The sequence below is a fragment of the Aotus nancymaae genome, unplaced genomic scaffold (assembly GCF_030222135.1).
Source record: "Aotus nancymaae isolate 86718 unplaced genomic scaffold, 86718_ANA_hifiasm-v0.15.2.pri h1tg000041l, whole genome shotgun sequence".
In the NCBI taxonomy this organism is placed as follows: Eukaryota; Metazoa; Chordata; class Mammalia; order Primates; family Aotidae; genus Aotus; species Aotus nancymaae.
Window position 1 is genome coordinate 44,536,237 of NW_026988455.1, and position 21,818 is coordinate 44,558,054.

At 37.8% G+C, this 21,818-nt stretch overlaps 1 protein-coding gene across 1 annotated transcript in view; it reads right to left on the reverse strand.

Moving 5' to 3' along the window:
* PGM5 (phosphoglucomutase 5) overlaps nucleotides 1–21,818 on the reverse strand; it is a 159,588-nt gene that overhangs the window by 127,782 nt on the left and 9,988 nt on the right. Inside the window, exons 2-4 of the mRNA XM_012453555.2 lie at nucleotides 13,202–13,364; nucleotides 6,644–6,790; nucleotides 3,679–3,804 (exon numbers count right to left, since the gene is read on the reverse strand). Coding sequence (XP_012308978.2) covers nucleotides 3,679–3,804; nucleotides 6,644–6,790; nucleotides 13,202–13,364 — 436 coding nt within the window. The remainder of the gene's footprint in view (nucleotides 1–3,678; nucleotides 3,805–6,643; nucleotides 6,791–13,201; nucleotides 13,365–21,818) is intronic.

The following is a 21,818-nucleotide window of genomic DNA, read 5'->3' on the forward strand; positions in this document are numbered from 1 at the left end:
TAGTTACAGAAATTGTTTCTCCTAAAACTTCTCTAAAATGTTGCCAGAAAGAAATCAGCTATGTAATAATGATTCATTGTTGCTTTTCATGTTTGAAAAGCTTTAGCTGAATATACTCAAAAGCATTAAAGGGCTCTAGCAATGTTCTTTGTCTCTGCAATCATCTGGACTCTGCCAAGTATATAATTAAATACTATAAGCCACTGAAGCATATAAAAACAAGCACATTTTACCAAAATAAATGCCAAGGAATAGTATTTTCCAGTTCAATGAACATTATGAAGTGCCTAACATGGAACTGCTCTGCTAGGAAATGAAGGGATCATATTGAAGGGATGCAAAGCATATAGTTTCTATGTTCCTGGACTTGTAATCCAGTAGTGGGCTGGATCAAAGCTGCCGATCAATGACTGCAGCGGTAAGACCAAACAATGCACTTTGATGAGATAATCATATCCAATGGCTTAAGAGAAACAATAACCACACATAAGACTTCAAGGAAGAGGCAGCATTTCTGGCAGAACTTGAAGGAATAATATAAAGTTGACAAGCGTTTGGGTTTGAAGTGGGAAACCCATCTAAACAGAAGGCACATTATAAGCAAGGGAACAGAGCCTGAGGTATGAACCAAGGCACATTTGGGGAACAGCACATAATTCTCCTAGCTGAAGTGTCTGAGAGATATTGCTTTCTGCTTATTTTCCACCAATACAACACACAATCATCTAATAGTGAACATCTATTGATTGTGCCTGCCCAGCACACATTTCCCCTTCCTCTGGATACAGCATTTGAGATTTCTATTGGAGAGATACTATCTTCCCCATCTCAGTTCATGGGGTTGGGTATGGCTAAATCCCACTTCCCCAAGGCTAAGGAGGTGACCTAGGTCTGCCCAATCAGTGTCCTCCATCTCCTAGACAGAGTAATTGATCCAAAGGTGGATATACAATTTAAGCCAGGCAATGAGGCTGAAGCCCAGAAACATTGCTTATACTATTTGGAAAAAGAAGCAAAGCTGTCTTTCCTATAGGCCAGATAATGCTAAGGCAAGAACCTGAAAGTTTTTTTCCTGAGGAATATGATCAGCCCAATGAGAAAGAACAGAATAGCCTAGCCAGAAGCCTTTAGAGTAAAGCCCATGGAGAGAAGACCCCAGCAGGCTCAGAGCCCCCAGCAGGTTTTCACTGCCTCATTCTTAAATATGCCAGAAAGCTAAGAATCATCAAAATTTTGAGGAATGTGTTTAAGATGAGGTAAACATAAACAAAAAGTAAAGAGAAATCTGGAAGAAACAGAAATTATACAGGGAGAAGAAAACTTTTAAAAATATATTAGTAATATCCTAATAGAGATTAACAAGATAGAGTAGAATGGTAAAATGGAAAAGACTGACAGTACCAAGTACTGGTGAAGATACAGATAAACTGGAGCCCCCATACATTGCCAGTGGTGCAAATGGTACAGGTATTTTGGAAGATGGTTTGGCCACTTCTTATAAAGGTAGATATACATGTATCATATGACTCAGCAATCCCATTCCTAGCTGTTTACCCAAGACAAATGAAACCATACAGACTTGTTCATGAATGTTCACAGTATCTTTCTTTGTAATAGCCAACAACTAGAAGAAAAAGAAACCTAATTTTCATCAACCAGTGTGTGGATAAACAAATCGTGGTATATCAATAACATAATAAAATCATACTCAGCAGTAACAAGCAACAACTACTGACACATGCAACACCAAGAATGTATCTCAAAATCCTTATGCTGAGTGAGAGAAGCTTGAAACAAAAGGCCACATATTGTATGCTTCCATTTACATAACTTTCTGGAAAATGAAAAACTATGCAGGCAGAAAGCAGATGAGTGGTTGCCAGGGCCTGAGGATAAGGGCAGAGGTTTGACTACAAAGGGCTGCAAAAAACTATCTGGTGATGGGAATATTCTATCTTGATTGTGATACTGGTTACATGACTGTGTATGTAACCACTGCATATGTATATGTATACAGTTTGATAAGGTTTGACCGACCAGGAGTGAGTTTTACCATATATAAATTATACCTCAGTATACCTAAGTTTAAAAAGACACAGTATCCATGAAACATAACTAGGATGCTATTTTTAAAAGAGAGAATCTTTGGAACATGCAAACAAAAGTTTTGGGAAATTAAAAATATAATGGTAGAACTGAAAATCCTAATGGAAGGACTGGAAGATAAAGTCAAGGAAATTTCCCAGAAAGTAGAACAAAATAAAGAGACGAAAAATTGGGAAGGAGAAGAGGAAATAGAATAATTAAAGGATCAGTTTGGCAGGAACAATAACCAGAATGGTTACTAAATAGTAATTCAAAACTTTTTCCAGAATTAAAGGGCACAAATGTCCAGACTGCAAGGGTCCATGAGGTGTTCAACATAATAGAGATACAGTCCCACACTGAGATCCATTACTGTAAAACAGAGGAACACTGAAGGCACGACAAAGGTCCTAAAAGCTTCCAGAGAAGAAAACGGAAACACAATGGATTAAAAATCAGAAGAGCATTGGATTTCTCAAGTTCAATATACTCTCTATAACACAGTGGAGCAATGTCCTCAAGCTTCTGAAGGAGAATAATATCCAACTGACAAATATTAATCAAGAGTGAGTACAGAACAAAAGACCTTTTCAGATATACAATGACTCAAAATATTTACCTACTATGAGCTTTCTTTCACTGAGTTCTTGGAGAATGTGTTCCTCCAAATTGTAAGAATAAATCAAGGTGACAGACAAAGAAACCAGTAAATAGGACATTTAACATAAGACGTGTAAAAACAATTGCCACCATGATGATAAAGGGAGATCCATGATGACGGCATGCTCAGAGAGCAACCAGTGCAGAGTGGGGCAGACCAAAGCCTCCAGGAAAATGAAGCAAAGGAAGATTTAGACACTGGGGGAGAGCTTGAGGATTAAGCGTGGTAAATACACCTGATTAAAACCAAGCAATGAGAAAACAAGGCAATTGCTATTTCCAAGGAAATCAAAAAGTTGTACTGTAAAGGAAATATAATTCTAGCATATTGCATGGCTCAGCAGTGTTTTGGTAATGTAAACACTAGATACTGATCTTGCCAAACATGATCTAATTAAGGAAGTATGCTTGGATTTGGTGGGTGGAGAGGGTGAAAAAGAGCTACAGCTCCAGTTTTTATAGTTTGAATTCAGTAATGCTCAAAACTGAAAAATCAACAAGGGTCTGTATATTCATAATATTTAATGATAGGGAGATAAATACAAAAAAGAAAGGGCTAAAAAAATGAAAAAGTTTAACTCTGGAAGGTAAGAAATTGGGGAAAGACAGGAGTTGGGTAAGATTCTTTTCATAATAAATCTTGACTATTTACTTGACTGTTTATGCCATGCATATAATCAAATAAATAACAGTTTTACTATACTTCACACTCATACATGCATAGCCTCCAGCTCATTTGTTCAACTTTTGTTTTCATTTACATCAAAAGACAGAAATGAGCCCTGAAGTTTTCCAGAACATTCCAAATATCTGAACACACACATGTTGTATGAATATCTATGAATCTAACTTTCCTCTTAACCTCCAAAACCCAACATGTGTAGAGGTCTCAGTATTTCTTGCCTCCTGATTTGGAGAAAACCATGAACATACCTCCATGCATCGCATCAACTCGAATCTTCAATTGGCTGGGCCCAGTCAGCAAACTCTTGATGGTATGAAAGTCAAAGACAGTCCGAAGGAGGTTGAGATAGATATCCACTGGGTCCACTATCTCCACTAAAGATAGAAAAACAAAGGAAAATGTCATTGACTGTACCCATGAAAGATACTTAGAAGCATAAAAAGAATCACTACCTTAGCAGTATGAAATTTTGATCATAAGTCCATCATATCCCCACACATGATGTGGGAAGTAAAATGCCCATTTGTTGACAAAAATCACAAATCAAGGCGCAATCAAGATACTACAAACTTTTCAGGTGCTCAATGAGTGTTAATGATACCAAGCTATATATTCTTCTTTGCAAGGAAAAAATCAACCACAAGAATATATTAAGATAAAAATGTGCCCTGTTACTCCTGCCCTCACTTCCCCTCCCCTCAAAATGCACACAGCACACATCTCAATGCTTAGAGGCATTCTGGCATATCCAGTTGCCTTCCTGTGGGGGTTGGCCAAAGACTGACTCAGCTGGTATGAAGCAAATCGGCAAGTGACCTCAGTAGTGACCCCTATTTTCCAAATGCCTTTGTTCCTACCAGATTCAAGCGTAGAACTGGTGATGAATATATTCCTGAGTTTGCATGAAATACCTTTCATGCCCAAACTAGCACCCAATTTACAAGTGAATGGCAAATATCTAGAAATTCTCATTAAACACAAATGCCCTCCAGTTTCTAGTACTATCCAGTAACCAGGAATCCAAAAACTTTTATTCATTTCTTTGACATACCAAAAAGCCCAGAATACATTACATTTTTCATACTTGTCAATCAGTATATAATTATTGCTCAGAATACTTTCCCAAGAAGTAATAAATATTCAATTCTTTAGGTGCTGAAATTTGTCCAGGAGCCCTGCTTTTTAAATTCATAGCTAAATTTTGAAACTTATGTATATTGCTTTCAAATTTTTCAAATACATACTACTTTGGAACCCTGAAATACTTTCAAACTTGCACTGAAGATATTACCAAAGATGGTCCACTTTCAGTAATTTTTAGTAAATCCAGGTGTGATATTTAACGGACGACACCTTAATATGCCATATAATATTATCCCTTCATCTGGTCAAATACATATCTAAAAATATTTTTTCTTGCTCTTAAGTCAATGCAATCTATGTGTCCATTCAAATATCATTATATTTGTAACATGGATACTTTTTAATTATCTTTTCACATGAGCAGAATAATCTATAAAGTGTACACCTAACAATGGTTAAAAGAGTAAATTTTGTTATGTATATTTTGTCACCATAAAAAATTAATCTGTAGGCTAAAAGGTTATGCCCTGAATACTTGGGAAGTTTTACTCACTCTACATTATAGGATAATATTTTTTGACAATTTCTGATTTTTCAGTTCTTGAAACAATTGCCTGAATACATTTGGTATTTACAGTAGATAACATACAGTACCAAACAAATATGAAAAAGGAGGGAGCAAGAAGTCAGTAAAAATTGAAAATTCACGTCAAATAGTCCTTGCTCGTGACACTTTAAAGTGAAATGCAAAGGACTTACTTGTTTTCAATTAACGCAAGCTTTACTTAACACTTGAGCCAGTGAGACTATAGCACATAAATTATCCCAAACGATTATCTCCAAATTCTTGGAAGCCAGGGAATCCCTCCACCCACGTCCTGGAATCGCTAAAATTTTAGAAACCTCATGCAAATAGCAATGTGGCTGCCGCAATGAGCCTGAATGAGACCTCACGAAGATTCAAGTCTCTTGGACAACTATAAAAATTGTGAAAATACCAGAAATAAGCCCAGTCCTTCTAAGCATATGTAATCAGCATATTGAAATATTTTCGCTTAATATAACGTATCCCTTGCCTTCAATTGTCCAGCCATCCCATGTGTGTGCATGTATATGCCTGAGCATTCTCCTAGTTAGATTAACAAAAGCAGGCACTGTGGCTTCCAGTGAACATCATGGCTCTCTATAAATTTCTTCTCACTACCTAAGCAAACAACTGACTCAAAACTTCTCAAGAAAGATTTGGTAACATTGGGGCAACATTGTGACCCCCACACAATCCATTTTAAGCTTTTCTATGTCTGTGAAATATCACATGGACATGAACCAGGTATTTCATCTTTTTGACTAAGTTAAATACTTCTAAAATGAGGATACTATCTTAAGAAAAACTGTATTCTAGCTTATAGGAACACTAAAAAAGAAAAACATGTTAGATCTATTGCTATTCCATGCCTTCTAGGAAAGAGCAATAGGATAAAACACGAGGGGAAAAATGATGTGCACATAGATGGTATTAATGTTGTCATTATATGGTTTAAAATTAATCTATAAAATAAGCTATTTTCTGAGTACTGTAGAAGTTATATTTGCTTTACAATATAAGATAATATTTTTGACAATATCATTTGGTTCTTTAATTTTTGTATCACTTGCCTAAATATATTTGGTAGTTAATGAATTCCTTTGTAAAATCTCCTAACACAGTTCTTGGTATAGGGCAGGTGATCAATAGTTATGCATTCAATAAGCTGATACATAACCCCATTGACTTGTTACGTTTCTTCTTAACTAGCTAAGGCATTCCAGCGTCTTCACCTTAACTGCTTAGACAAGTTTTGGCAATTTACAGCCTATTCTTGGAATGCTATAATGGAGTCAAGCATTAAACTTTTCCTGTGTTGAAAATGATATCAAGTTTGGTAAGCGGTTTTTGAAAGTTTCCAGTTCTGAATATCTTGGCTGCTCTCACGTCTTCTCTCTACACCATGTTCAATTGACACATATTTATCAAGAGCCACCCCTGAGATTGACGATGCAATAATTTTTATGAGTGTACTTCCCTACAGAAACCAGTCAGCCCCATCCACATGGTTACTCTGACTTGTTCAAATAAAATCTCTCTGTTACCTCTGAATGGTTTGAATTTATTCTCTAGGTCAAATTCTTGTCTTCCTAGTCGAGACAGGTCAATTCGGAGATCAGGACATATAGCATATTCCTCAATTGTTTTGCTGATCTGGTAGATTTTGTCTGAGACAACATCTGGTGCAGGACCTAAAATTTGAACACCAAATATACATGTTTTTAAAAGTCTCATGAATTACAGAGAAGTGTTACCATCCTCCTCCACCAAGCAGAGCGAGATTCATTTGTTCTCTAAACAAGGATCAATGGTTCACAGTTCAATTAGCCTTGATATTTTTTACACTGTACTCATCCACTATGGGGGAAATTTGGTCAGCCTCTCCTGTCCTGTGTAGACTAACAACCCATATGTTTGTTTGTTTGCTTTAATCCACTTCTAAGCGATGACATATCTTTCCTAAAAATAGTTTCACACCTGCCAGGGAAATCCAGTTACGTAATCAGCTTTATTCAGGGTATGAGACACAAACAGGATATGCATTTGACAGAAGTGAGGGATTCCAGATTTACACTGCCATTTCGTTTCCCCAGTGCACCTAGAGGAAACTATGCTTTCTATTCCTAGCTCTGCTGCCTAATTGATGTGGAGTTTAGCAGGGTAAGTTAATTATTTTTCCCCAACTCGCAATCTCTAGCCACTTCCCAGTTTCTAAAATGAAGCTCAACTAAAAATACATGATGCATTTCCTCAGAAGGTCCGCATTAGACTTTAAATAAATTAAACATGAAATCAATACTTGTTCACCTTTTGGGGCTTTGCTCTTTTTTACTTTGTATATCTTAATGCAAGCCATTTTAGTTTTTTTTGGTTGTTTGTTTTTTGGGTTTTTTTTTTTTTTTTTTTTTGCAACAAGTTTGGGAAACAAGTAAGTAGATTGAAAGATCTAAGGTATAAACGACAGAGAGCTTTCTGTATGAATTTTACCTGTCAACTATACTGTAACTTTCTACTGAACAAAGATTGTTTCTTGATTTTTTAAGTATCTTAATCCGTAGAACTGCACCGTACAATACAATAGTTACTAGCCATATTTTGTCATTGAGCACTTTAAATGTGGCTAGTCAAGTTGAGGTGTGCTGCAATTATAAATGCACACCAAATTTTGAAGAGCTAGTTAGTAGAAAAGTGTAGTAGATTGAATTAATAATTTTTATATCGATCATGTGGTATAATAATATTGTAGGGATAGTAGGTTAAATAAAACACATTGTGAATTTCACTTGTTTTAGATCTCTTTTTTTTTTTCCTGGAGATGGAGTCTCACTCTGTCTCCCAGGCTGGAGTGCAAGGACACAGTCTGGGCTCACTGCAACCTCTGCCTCCTAGCTTCAAGCGATTCTCCTGCCTCTGCCTCCCAAGTAGCTAGGATTACAGACATCCGCCACCACGCCCAGCTAATTTTTCTATTTTTCAGTAGAGATGGAGGTTTCACCATGTTGGCCAGGCTGGTCTCGAACTCCTGACCTCGTGATCTGCCTGCCTCGACCTCCCAAACTGCTGGGATTACAGGTGTGAGCCACTGCACCTGGCCGAATTTCACTTTTTTTTTTTTTTTTTTTAACGTGGCTACTAAAAAATTTAAAATGTGTATGTGACTCACAGTATTTTCCTGTTGGACAGCACTGCCTTAGAGTGTAGCACCATCATAAAGAGCAAGTGTCCTATTGTATTAAGTGGGAGAGAAGACAGCTCAGAAGAGTTTACCAACAATTTTCTTGTTGTGTAGGAAAAGCGAAGACCTCAAAGAAATAAACAGAGCCCTTCATTTCACTCCTTACCATATTTTACCCTTCACAAAACTTAAAGAATTGGTAGTCTTGTTTAGTTTTTGCATTATTTTGTGCTTGCTAGATTATAATGCATGACTATCTCCCTACACCCCAGGCACCACTTTATGTTCTTTGGCTGTGTCCATCATTTTCAAGTCCCTGAATTTTAATACCAAAGCACACTGGTTTCCAAAAGTAGAATAAGTACTGTCTCTCTAGATAATTGTCTATGATGCCATTCAGCCATCCATGTTGATAACTTCAGAGTTCACCAACAACTTCTGAATTCCTTGTCAATTTCCAAGTTCCTTGATGTCTTCCACTCGACTTTCATCATATGCACCCCAAAACTATGTACGATTATAACATATATTAAAATAAATGTTTTTTAAAGGATATGGCAAATCTATAGACACTCATATGAAAACAAATTTTAAAATGCTAAAAAAGGAATATCCAAACAGAGATTTTAAAGTGCATAAAATAAATAAATGAAAAATGGAAAAGCTAAAAAGCTTTTTAACTTGCTGTAGTCCCATTTATTTGTTTTTGCTTTTGTAGCCTGAGCTTTTGATGCGATATCCAAGAAATCACTGCCAAGGCCAATGCCAAATAACTTTTTCCCTATGTTCTCTTCCAGGAGTTTTATGGCTTCAGATCTTACATTCAGGTCTTTTATTCATTTTGAGTTTATTTCTGTGTATGGTGTAAGATAAGGGTCCAATTTCACTCTTTTGCATTTTTGTTTTCCCAGCCATCATTTACTGAAGAGGTTTTGTTTTTTTTCTTTCTCCCTTATGTCCTCTTGGTTCCCTGGTTCAAAATTAGTTGATTATGTATGTTTTGATTTATTTCTGGGCTCTTTATTCTGTTCCAATGGTCTATGTTTCTGTTTTTATGCCAGTGCCATAGTGTTTTGATTACTTTAGCTTTGTAATGTAATTTTAAATTAGCAAATGTGTTACCTCCAACTTTTTTTTTCCTCAGCATTACTTTGTTTTTTTTTGTGGCTCCATACAAATTTTAGTATTGTTTGTATATTTCCATGAAGGATGTTATTGGAATTTTGATAGGGGTTGTGTTAAATCTGTATATTGTTTTGGGTAGTGTGAATGTTTTTATAATATTAGTGCTTTTGATCCATGATCCATGAGCACAGGATATCTTTCCATTTATTTGCGTCTTTTTCAATCTCTTTCATCAATCTTTTGTAGTTTTCAATCTACAAATCTTTCACCTCCTTGAATAAATTTGTTTCTAAGTATTTTTTGATGTTATCATAAATGGGATTCTTTTCTTGATTCTTTTCAGCTGGGTCATTGTTTATGTATAGAAATGCTACTGATGTTTGTATGTTGATTTTATATCCTGCAACTTACTGAATTCATTTATCAGTTCTAAAAGAGAGAGAGAGAGAGAGAGAGAGAGAGAGAGAGAGAGACAGAGAGAGAGAGAGAGACTGTGTGTGTGTGTGAGATCTTTGGGCTATTCTATATATAGAAATCCCAAATCCCTATATATGACATGATCTATATATAGGATAAGGTCATCTGTAAATAGAGATAATTTTACTTCTTCCTTTCCAATTTGGATGACTTTATTTATTTTTCTTGTCTGATTGCTTTTGCTAGTACTTCCAATACTATGTTGAATAGAAATAGCAAGCGTGGGCATCCCTGCCAAGTTCTAGATTGTGGAAAAGTTTTCAGTTGTTCCCAATTGCTCATAATGTGAGCTGTGGGTTTCTCATAAGTGGCCTTCATTATGTGGAGAAACTTCCCTTCTATACCTAAAATGTTAAGAGTTTTTGTCAAGAAAGAATGCTGAACTTTGTCAAATGCCTTTCCTGCACCAATTGAGATGATCATATGGTTTTTATCTTTCATTCTGTTAAGCCAGTTTTTGCATGTCAGGGATAAATCCTACTTGGTCATGATGCATAATTTCTTGGATGTGTTGTTGAATTTGGTTTTCATCAACATTTATCAGAGATATTGGCCTGAAGTTTTATTTTCTTACCATATGTTGTCTGGCTTAGGTATCAAGGTGATGCTGGCCTCATAAAACGTGTTTGGAAGTATTCCCTGTAGCTCTAATTTTTGGAAGAGTCTAACAAGTATCGGTAATAATTATTCTCTGAATGTTTGATAAAATTCAGCCATGAAGCCATCTGGTCCTAAGCTTTTCTATTTTGGAAAGGTTTTCATCACTTCTTCAACTTCTTTATTTGTTGCTGGAGTGTTTAAACTTTGTTTCTCCACAATTCAATCTTGATAGGTTATTTTTTCTAGAAATTTATCCATTTCTTCTAGGTTCTCCAATTTGTTAGCATAAAATTGTTCATAACAGTCCCTTATGATCATTTTTATCTCTGAGGTATCTATTGCAATGTCTCAGCTTTCATTTCTGATTTTATTTATTTAGTCTGCTTTTTTTAGTCAATCTAGCTAGGAGTTTGTAGATTTTGTTTATTATTTTTTCAAAGAACTTTTGATTTTATTTATATTTTCTATAGTTTATCTATACTACATTTTATTTACTTCTGTTCTAATCTTCATTATTTCCTTCCTTTTGCTCACTTTGGGCTTAGTTTGTTCTTTCTTTAGCTCCTTGGGGTATAATCTTAGTCTATTTATTTAGATCTTTTTCCTTTTTTAATGTAGGCATTTCTTGCTATAAACTTCTCTCTTAGAACTGACTTTGCTGCATACTGTAGGTTTTGATACACTGTATTTCCATTGTCATTAATCTCAAAATATTTTTTAATTTCCCTCTTGATTTCTTCTTTGACCCATTAGTTCTTCATAAGCCTGTTGTTTAATTTCCACATATTTGCAAATTTTCCAAGATTCCTCCTGTTACTGATTTTTAGCTTCATATTATTGTTAAAAATAATACTAGACATGATTTTAATCTTTTTGAATTTGTTAAGATTTATTTTGTGGCCTAACATATAGCCTATCCTGGAGAATGTTCCATGTACACTAGAGAAGAATGTATATTCTGCTGCTGTTGGATGAAAAGTTCTATATAGGTCTAGTAGGTCCCTTTGGTCTAAAGTGTAGTTCAAATTTAATGCTGTCTTGTTCATTTTTTTTGACTGGTGGATCTCTCCATTGTTGCAAGTGAGGTACTGAAGTCTCCAACTATTGTTATATTGCTGTATATTTCTTCCTTCATGTCCATTAATATTTGTTTTACATATTTAAGTGCTTCCATGTTGGATGCATATATATTTACAATTGTTACGTCCTCTTGATAAGTTGACCACTTTATCATTAAATCATGTCCTTCTTTGTCTCTTGGAACAGCTTTTTACTTGAAGTCTGTTTTATCTGATATAAGTACAGGCATTCCTGCTCTCTTTTGGTAGCTCTTTTCATGGAATATCTCCTTCTATCCCTTGACTTTCAGTATATGCCTATTTTTAAAGTTAAAATGGATCTCTTGTAGGCAGCATCTAGTTGGATCTTGTTTTTAATCCACTCAGCCATGCTACATCTTTTGATTGGGGAGTTTAATCCATGTATAAGCAAGGTTATTACTGCTAGGTAAAGACTTACTCCTGCCATTTTGCTAATTGCCTTCTGGTTATTTTATAGATCATTTGTTCCCATCTTCCTCCATTATTGTCTAACTTTGTGGTTTGGTGGTTTAGTTTTTGGCTTTGTGATTACAATGTTGTGTTTTTTAAAATAGTCAACATGAATACACTTTTTTATTTGGATAATGTGTAAAATGTCTGCAAGGAGGGAGAGATAATAAGTTTTCCCTTCAGAGTGCACTGTTTTGCCTGGGATCAGGAATAATTTATAATGATAACTGCTGCTGGTTAAAATTTGGCTCCTACCCATATTCATGCAAACTCAGCATTCTAGATTAAAAGAGATTTAAGAGACTTGCCAAGCAAATACATGGTCCTTAGATGTATCCTGGTTTGAATAAAACAGCTATAAATAACAACATTTTGGGGATTATTGAAAATTCTGACTATAATTTTCAGGTGGTATCAGAGAATTAGTGTTATTATTGTTAGGTATGTTAATATGGTCATGCAGCAATATGTCTTTCTTTTTAAGAGATGCATACAAAAATATTTAGGTGTGAAATGTCCTCATGCTGTAATTTGCTTTAAAATTCTTCAGAGAAAAAAAGCAAAATAGAAAAACAAGATAGTGAGTACATGGTATCTATTTATTATTCTTCCTATTTTTTTGTGTATTCAATTTTTAAAAGAAATTTACCCCTATACATATATCCCACCCCTTCCACTAAGAACTCCAAAACTGTAAATTGCTGTAAATATAAGAAAAAGTGAAATAATTCTACAATTTTGAGAGAAAGTCAACACTGTAGGAAAAAGCCCAGGATTTGGGCTGAAAATCATTAGTCTGACCCTGATCAACCTGTGGCCTTCAGCAGTAACTCAGCCTCTCAGGGCTTTGATTTGTTCTTCTGTAAAATGAGGGAAATTGTCTAAATAACCTTCAGGGGGTGTTTTAATTTTAAAATTCTGAGTCCTTCCATATCAGATAAGCATCAACTATTCAGTTGTTTGTGCTGAGGAGTACAGGGGACCAGGAGACCACCCAAATGGGTTCATAAGCCCATTATGCCACTCCTTGTTGGATCACCCTGGGCTTCTCACTAAAGCTTTCTAAGCCAGATCCTCTCCACCTTGCTTGTCTATCATCAAAGGGTCACTGTAAGACTATAATAATGTAAGAGGAATGAAATCATGATTATTAAGGCATATTCTGAACCACATACCTCCATTGGCAACATTAAACTTCACTCCAAACTCTCCCCCTGGTCCTCCAGGGCAGTGGCTGGCTGTTAGGATGATTCCACCAGCTGCCTTGATCTTCCTGATAATGCAGGAGACCGCAGGTGTCGACAAGATGCCATTCTGTCCAATAATCAGTCGTCCAATCTAAACCATCCAAAACAAAATCAATCCAGTTGTATGGGATTAAAGGAAAGTGCTCCAGGCTCTGTTAACATAGAGTCAATCACTTGATAAAAGAAACAGAGTGGGCTTTAGATTAGGGGAGGCAGGGTGGGGGTAACTCTGACATTGTCTCTCTTATCTAATGTCTCTAAAACCATTTGGAGCACCGACATTTAGTAGTCAATTATTAACCTGTAAATAGGATATGGCTCATTGATCTTCAGTAGTTTGAAACATTTGCTTTTGATAACTGAGGGGTTAGCTTGAATCACACAAGAAGTTCTTAGTTTCATACTGACTCAGAAACTATGCATGTGAGCATGGTAGAGATTACAAGAAAAAAGAAATGGAGTGCTTCTCTGCTTCTTCTCCTTCCTCTAACTTAGAACAAGCTCAGATTAGAACAAGTTCAAGGGGCCTGATTTACTACAACCTCATCCTTTGAAGACATATTTTAACTGCCCTCTTCAGGAACGACTGTTCTACTGAAGGTAGAAATTCTCTTTCTAGCTGAGATCTGGAGGTCATCCATGGATGCAGCCAGATTTTTTTCTACAGCTACAAAACTGACTTTTTAAAAAGGCAGCAACACAGCTGTGAAGAACATTTATTGCCACATTTTGTTTTAAAATTGGATTTAATATCATCCAACCTAGTAGTTCTCAATATTTCTATAAAATAGAATCACTTATGAAGCTTTTTAAAATCGCAGTACTCAGACTGCATTCCAGACAGATTATATTGCAATCTATAGGGTAAAGCCAAGCATTAGCAGTTTTAAAGCTCCACAGGTGATGCCAATGTTCAGCCAAGCTTGTTACTCAAGCCCCCTTGTTACTCAAAGGGCTGGAAGCATGGGCATCACCTGAAAGCTTGATGGAAATGCAGAACCTCAACTGGGTGTGGTGGCTCACACCTGAAATCCCAGCACTTTGGGAGGCTGAGGCAGGCATATTACCAGAGATCCAGAGTTCAAGACCAGCCTGGCCAACATGGTGAAACCCTATCTCTACTAAAAATACAAAAATTAGTCAAGCATGGGGGTGCATGCCTGTAGTCCCGGCTCTTGGGAGGCTGAAGTGGGAGAATTGCTTGAACCTGGGAGGCAGAGGTTGCAGTGAGCCAAGATCATGCCACTGTACTCCAGCCTCTGTGGCAGAGCGAGACTCTGTCTCAAAAAAGAAAGAAAGAAAAGAAAAAGAAGTGCAGAACCTCAAGTCCCACTCAAGGCCTACCGAATAAGAATCTGTATTTTAACAAGATCTTTTCCTCTCTTCCCAGATAATTCATTCAATAAGTACTGATATAACCCACAAGCCAAGACAAACTTTGACATACAGTCCAACAGCAAAATTGCCCTGGCACCATCATTACTAGTGGTCAGTCACTGACCAAATATAACAATCAGGGAGATCAGGGGAAAAAGAGATACAAGAGATTAAAAAACACATGCACACCCAGACACAAGCTCAAAAACAAAGCAGCCTTGGGATGATTTAGTATGGAAATGTACGAGATCCCCAGGGTAAATATTTTCAAGTAGAGGAGACAGATTATAAACAAGCAATGATAATAATAGTTACTAGTGGGGTACATATTAGGAAGGAATTAGACTGCTGTAATAGAGAATAAAGGAGTGTCAATTTTAATAATAACATAATAATGACAGCTAAGGGAGCTTAGATTTTATTCTACGTACAATGGGAATCCATTGAAAGGTTTTAAACAGTGGAAGTGACCTGATTGCATTTTTCAACATCGTGGGCTGAGCAGCCCAAATGGTCCTATTAAAAAGTAAGTCACATCAAGTCACTAAAACATTCTAATAGCTTTCCTTGTCCCCCACCAACCCAAAACAAAGCCAAAGTCTTCATCATAGTCTACAAGGCCCTACATCACCTGACCTCCATCACCTACCATTCTCCACTGCCCTCCCTCTTCTGTTCCAGCCACAAGGGAACAGAACAGTTATTCCTCAAATAAGCCAAACATGATCCTGCCTCAGGGCCTTTGCATTTTCTTGTTCCTCTGCTTAGAATACTTGCTGAGATATTGATATACCTGTCCTCTAAGGTCCTTTGGGTTTCTGTTTCAATGAAAGCTAATCAGAGATAGCACCCTTGATAGTCTGATAAAATACAATAGCCAGAAGTCCCTAACTTCTCTATTGCTTCTTATTTCCTTCACCCTGATCTAATTTTCTGTATCACACATGTTACCGTCTCATATATTTCATATTATTTGTTTATTGTCCCACTGTATGTAAGACCCAAGGACTGGTTCTTATTTATTTTTATTTTTTTCACTGCTATATCCCAAGATCTTAAATCTGGCATGTGGTAAGTGTATAATAAATATTTGTTGAATTGATTAATGGAGAAAAATGAAAGAATGATGAATGGCTTCTCTGGGAGAAATACAGAAAGAGGAAGATCAGATGGGAGAGTAATCAAGTCTAGTGTTATGGTATCTTGGACTAGGCTACAGACAACAGAAATGAAAATAAGTTATTTTGTTTGAGATATATTTTTGGAAGGAGGATGAACAGAATATGCAGGTGGACTGGAATATGGAAGAGGGGAGCTGCGGTAAACAGCCTCCAAAATGGCCCCAGTGGTCCTTGCCTTTGGGTATTTGGGCTTTGTGTGGTCCCCTCCCACACTGAATGGTGCAGATCTGGGTAATCAGTATATATTGAGGAAGTGATTGTGTGTGACTTCCACAGTGAGGCCATAAATGGCATGGACACTTGTGTCCTGCTCTCTTGGTCTGCTCATTCTGGGAGAGGCCAGCCTCCATGTCATGAAGACACTCAAGAAGTGCTGTGAAGATGAAGGAAGACCTGCCAACAACAGCCAGCACCACCTTGCCAGCCAAGGGCCTAAGCATCTCACAATGCATCCTCCAGCCCCCGCCAAGCCTTCATATGACCAAAGCAATACCAACATGTAACTGTGCCCTCATGTGAGTCCCCAAGCCAGAATACCCATCTCCTGTCTCACAGAAACTGTGAGAGATAATAAACATATGTGCTCACATACATTACCATCTAATTTTCCACATTATATGTTTATTTCCCCACTGTATGTAAGACCCAAGGACTGCTTTTTTTTTTTAATTTCACTGCTATATCCAAAGAACCTAGAACAAATCTGGCATGTGGTAAGTATACAATAAATATCTATTGAATTAATTAATGGGAAAAAAAGAATGAATGATGAATGGCTGCTCTGGGAAAAATACCTTGAAGAGTAGCAGGACCAAAAGGAGGAGGATGAGATGGGAGACTAACAGCCAGCACCACCTTGCCAGCCAAGGGCCTGAGCCATCTTGCAGTGGATCCTCTAGCACCCATCGAGCCCCAACTAAGTCACTAAGTTTCATGGTAATTTCTTACACGGTAATAAGTAACTAATATAGAAGCAGTGAGAAAAGGAATCAAGAATCATCTCAGCTTTCTACCTGTAATAACTTAATGGATAGTGGTGCTTAATGGAAAGAGAAAGGACAATAATTACACCCATATTATTATCCAAAGTCATGATAAATTATTTTCCATATGCTCTTGCTAAAATTTACGTAGTCATTCAACTCACTTTATTATCTACCACAAAACAGGCAATATGGAAGAACCTTCTGATATAGAACTGAATATAATTTAGTCACTGCCCTCAAGTAACAAGTCTGGAGAATCAAGAAACTGAAAAGTATTTGTAAATTTGGTTCAAAATTTTGTCTCTGTTGAGCCGTTTAAAGGGAAAACTATGAAGATTGTAGAGCAGTGACATACTGGGTTAGCAGTTCGTAAAAACTTACAATGTCCTTCCATTGCACAGAGTCAATGCTGAGGAGCAGCTGCCCAGCCAGGGGCTACATTTCCAAACCACCCTTACATCTAGGTGTGGCCACATGATACATTTGGATCATGGGTGATAAACTAGTATGAGAATGAGAACAGAAGTAATGTGTGAGGATGTCAGAAAGCAGAGATATCATTCTACACTGCTTATTTCTCTTTCTACAGATTCAGTACAGGTAATCATGTGACTCCAGGAAATGCCAGAGTTACAAGAGGAAAGAAACCTGGGTCTCCATCCCATTTGGTAGACAAGAGTCTTTGCCCCCAAGGGACATACTCATTACACTATTGTGTGAGTGAGAAATAACATTCTATTGTTTTTAAGGCAATAAAATTGCCTACATTTCAGGCTTATTTGTTAACAACCACCCATATTTTCTCAAGTGGTAGCAAAAGAAACATAAATGACACTTTCATGCTAAATCAAAAATGTCAAATACAAAATTATTTTACACTATTACAATATAAAATTATGTACACTTTGGGGAAAGGACTTAGAAAAATACAGAAATAAACATGTAAAGTTTGTTAACTAGGAGAGATTATAGATAAATTTTTATCTTACTAAATTTCTGTTATTTTTAAAAAGGTAATTTATATTCTGCTTAAGAAGGTTAAAGTGAGTAATTACAGTTGAATAAAATTTCAACCTGAAATATTTTAGTTATCATTGGAGAATTAATGGAAGATCGAATTCTAGATATCTGGAAATTTTCCCCTATGTGAGATGCTCATTAACCCATCAATACCAGAGAGAAGACGTATTGCTGGACATTGTCCTACCATCTGAGGGATAAGTACTGGAGGAGATGTGAGAGAGTGGGTGATGGGGCTTCCAAGGCAAGACATGGAAAATTGTGAAGATATGTGTGTCCCATATGGACACTCACCCAGGTGACCTGGGCAGAGGAGGATTTTAATCATAGGATGACCAGTCCTGTGGGTGTCAATGAGTGTCTTTCCCCCAGCCACTCCTGTCACTGTCCAATGGGCTCATGAGCAAAGGGACTGATATGGTTTAGATGTTTGTCTCATGCTGACATGTAATCCCTAGTGTTGGAGGTGGGGCCCAGTGGGAGGTGTTTAGATCATGGGGTGAATTCCTCTTGAATGGTTTAGTACCACACGCTTGGTGGTAAGTGTGTTCTCACTCTGAATTCACATGAGATCTGCTTCTTTAAAAGTATGTGGCACCTTCTCCCTTGTTCTCTTGCTCCCAATCTTGCTGTGTGGTGTGTCTGCTCCCACTTTCTTGTTTGAAAGCTTCTGAGGCCTCACCAGAAGCCAAGCAGATGCTGGCACCAGGCTTGTACAGACTTCAGAACCATGAGCTAACTAAACCTCTTTTATTTGTAAATTACCCAGCCTCAGGTATTTCTTTATAGCAATGCAAGAATGGTCTAATACCAATGCCATGATGGTTATGCATGGGCTCGAAAACATGGACTTTCACCCCCTAAGGCTGACCTGGCTATGGCCACTGCCAATACTGAGTCTCCTTATGGTACCATTCCCCAAATGATCAGCCAGCTACCTGGTGGCAGATCGGGTAATTTGGGCCACTTCCATCATGGAAGGTGCTGCACTTTGTACTCTACTAGAATAGACACAAAGAAGAAGAGATATGAAGACAGATGCAAAGACTGGAGTGAGACAGTCACAAGCCCGGGAAGCCAGGGAATGCATTCTGCTGCCAGAAGCTGGAAGAGGCAGGGAACAGACTCTCCCTAGAGCATCTATGAAGTACGTCTGTGCCAACACCTTGATTTTGATTTCTGGCCTCCAGAACTGTGAAAGAATAAGTTTCTGTGGTTTTAAGCCACCAGATATGTGGCGATTTGTTACTGGAGCCCTAGGAAATGAATACAAAATGTGTAACCTAATACAAAGTTTGCATTAGCTTCATAAGGCTGATATAACAAATTGCCATAAACTTGGTGGCTAAAAGCAACTAAAATTTATTCCCTCCTAGTTCTGGAGGCCAGAAGTCCAAAGCAAGGTGTCAGCAGGGGCCTGCCTCATTGGATCGCTCTAGGGGAGGATCCTCCCTTGCCTCTTCCGGTCTCTGGTGGCTCCACATACTTCTGAGCTTGTGTCACATCACTCCAATCTCTGCCTCTGTCTTCACATCACTTCTGTGTGTCTATGTCTTCTCTTCTCTTCTGCTCACCCTTTCTCTTCCAATTAGCCCAGGATAAATGTCATCAGAAAAGGTATGCTTTCAAAATCTAGTCATTGGTAAAAAAATAAATGTATAACTTTTGGAAGCTCTTTTATATAAAGAAAAAGCATTCAACTTGAAGTTAAAAGGCACAGGCATGGCTGGGCACGGTGGCTCGTGCATGTAAGCCCAGCAGTTTGGGAGTCCAACGCAGGCAGATCACGAGGTCAGGAGTTTGAGACCAGCCTGAACAACATGGTGAAAACCTGTCTCTACTAAAAATACAAAAATTAGCCCGGTGTGGCGGTATGTGCCTGTAGTCCCAAATACTCAGAAGGCTAAGGCAGGAGAATCACTTGAACCTGGGAGGCAGAGGTTGTAGTGAGCCAAGATTGTGCCACTGCACTCCAGCCTGGGCAACATAGCAAGACTCCATCTCAAAAAAAAAAAAAAAAAAAAAAAAAAGGCCTAGGTATGTGTCTTGGATCTACCACCTGACATAAAGTCAAACATTTTACTTCTCTGAGGCTCCGTGTCTTTATCTGAAAAGCCAAGAAAGAGGAGGTTGTTAAAAATCCACCAAAGATCAGATTCAACCAACAAAAACTCTTTGTTAAATTAACCATGACACAAATTATTCTATTGTCTTCCCCAAATCCCACAACCCCCTACAACATTTACAATTCACAGCAGATTATCCCTTAAACTACCATTTTACTCTCTGAAAAAGTCCTAGAAATACTACCCTCTGTCAATGCAGCAGACCGCTACCTTGCAAGGAAAAGATGGTCTACTTACACAATTAGCCTTAATTTTGTTTACAGCATCGAAGTTCGTGACATCTGACTTTCATTCCTGAGTGAAATCCAGACCACAGCCCAGGGAGAACCAGGCCACGGCATTCTGCTGCTCCCTCTCTGAACATCCCACACCATAGGGTCTGGCTTTGGCTGGAAGAAGGACAACCTCACCCAGTCCTCCAGAAGCTGCACTCACCCCAGTGAGTGTTACTGCCACTAAGGAGCATTTCCTTCAACTCTCACATGGAAAAGGGGGCAAAGTTGACCTGGGTCCACTGTCACGCACACACACACACATAGGAGGCACACAGATACAGATCCCAGGTTCCACATCTATCACATATATGAACATTATCACACAGACCTCTGCAGACACATCTGTGAGGCATACGAATTCCCAATCACACAGACAGATGGACTCAGGATGAACCTGTTCCTACCCAGCTATGACTTGTAAATGCTTGAGGAAATGAAAACATAGTCGAAAGGAGTGTGCAATTATTCCCCACAATACCGTTATTTAAGATCTCTCCATGTCTGTCCTTCTAATGGCACCAATGCCTTCCATCAAGCCTTAAACCTCACCTAGATTATGTCATTGGGCTTTTTCACCTGCATAGCAGGTGCCAAGGGAATCAATATGCCCTTTCATATGCCTTAGACCAGCTTTCTCCCAGCACTTTATTCCTTTATATCTTGTGCCATATGCAAATATGGTTTTTTAAATGATCTTATTTCTGACAGCTCTTCTTCAGAACATCAACAATTTCTCTTCTAAATTAGATTTAGTATGAGTTCAGTTTCTAATTAGCTCAAATTAAAGTCCTAGAGAGCAGCGAGGTAATATTTAAACCCTCAGGCTAAAATCTCAGAGTAGGTGCAGAATTTTGACTCCAAATCAGTTTTCCCTGTGACATACCACTAATGAAAGCATGATTGCTTTCACGTGTGAACTCCCTTAAATCAGACTTACCCTTTGTGATTCTCTTTTAGCTTTAAATGCCATTTAAGAAAACAAGAGAAAAATTGAGCATGACATTCCCCAATACCCTCTGCTCACTGTGTTATAACCCTATCATTCCCAAAGTATATTGAGAGAGTGGGGAGACAATGAACAGAAACTTCCTTGATGCTTCACAGAGGAAGTGTTCTCCAGGACCACACAGCCTCCACTATGTCCATCTATGAAGTGCTGTAGCAAGCCATATACACAAAGATGCCTGTTTCCCGTCTTCTTGGTTTAAAACAAAAACAAGACACTGGAAGGAACCCAAAAGCCAAGCTGCAATGGGTTGCAGAGTGCCAGCCCTTAAGTAGTATTGTGCATGGGTAAATAGGAGGTGGGTAAGTGCAATTTCAAGAAACAACAAACTCAAGGCATGAATGTGGTTATCCAAACATCAAGGGACTTCTTCATTTGCATTTGGATAATTGTGCAATTATGTGATTTGTTACATGGAGATCAGATGGGGGCAAGAGAGCTCATCCTCAACTTCCTGTACCTCTGGAAGTCTTTACACACATGCTCAGCGTCTGGAGAGAGAGATGAGTGCTCATTAGCACCAACCCAACATGAATTTCACATTCAATTCCTAATATCTGAACAAGTGCAGAAA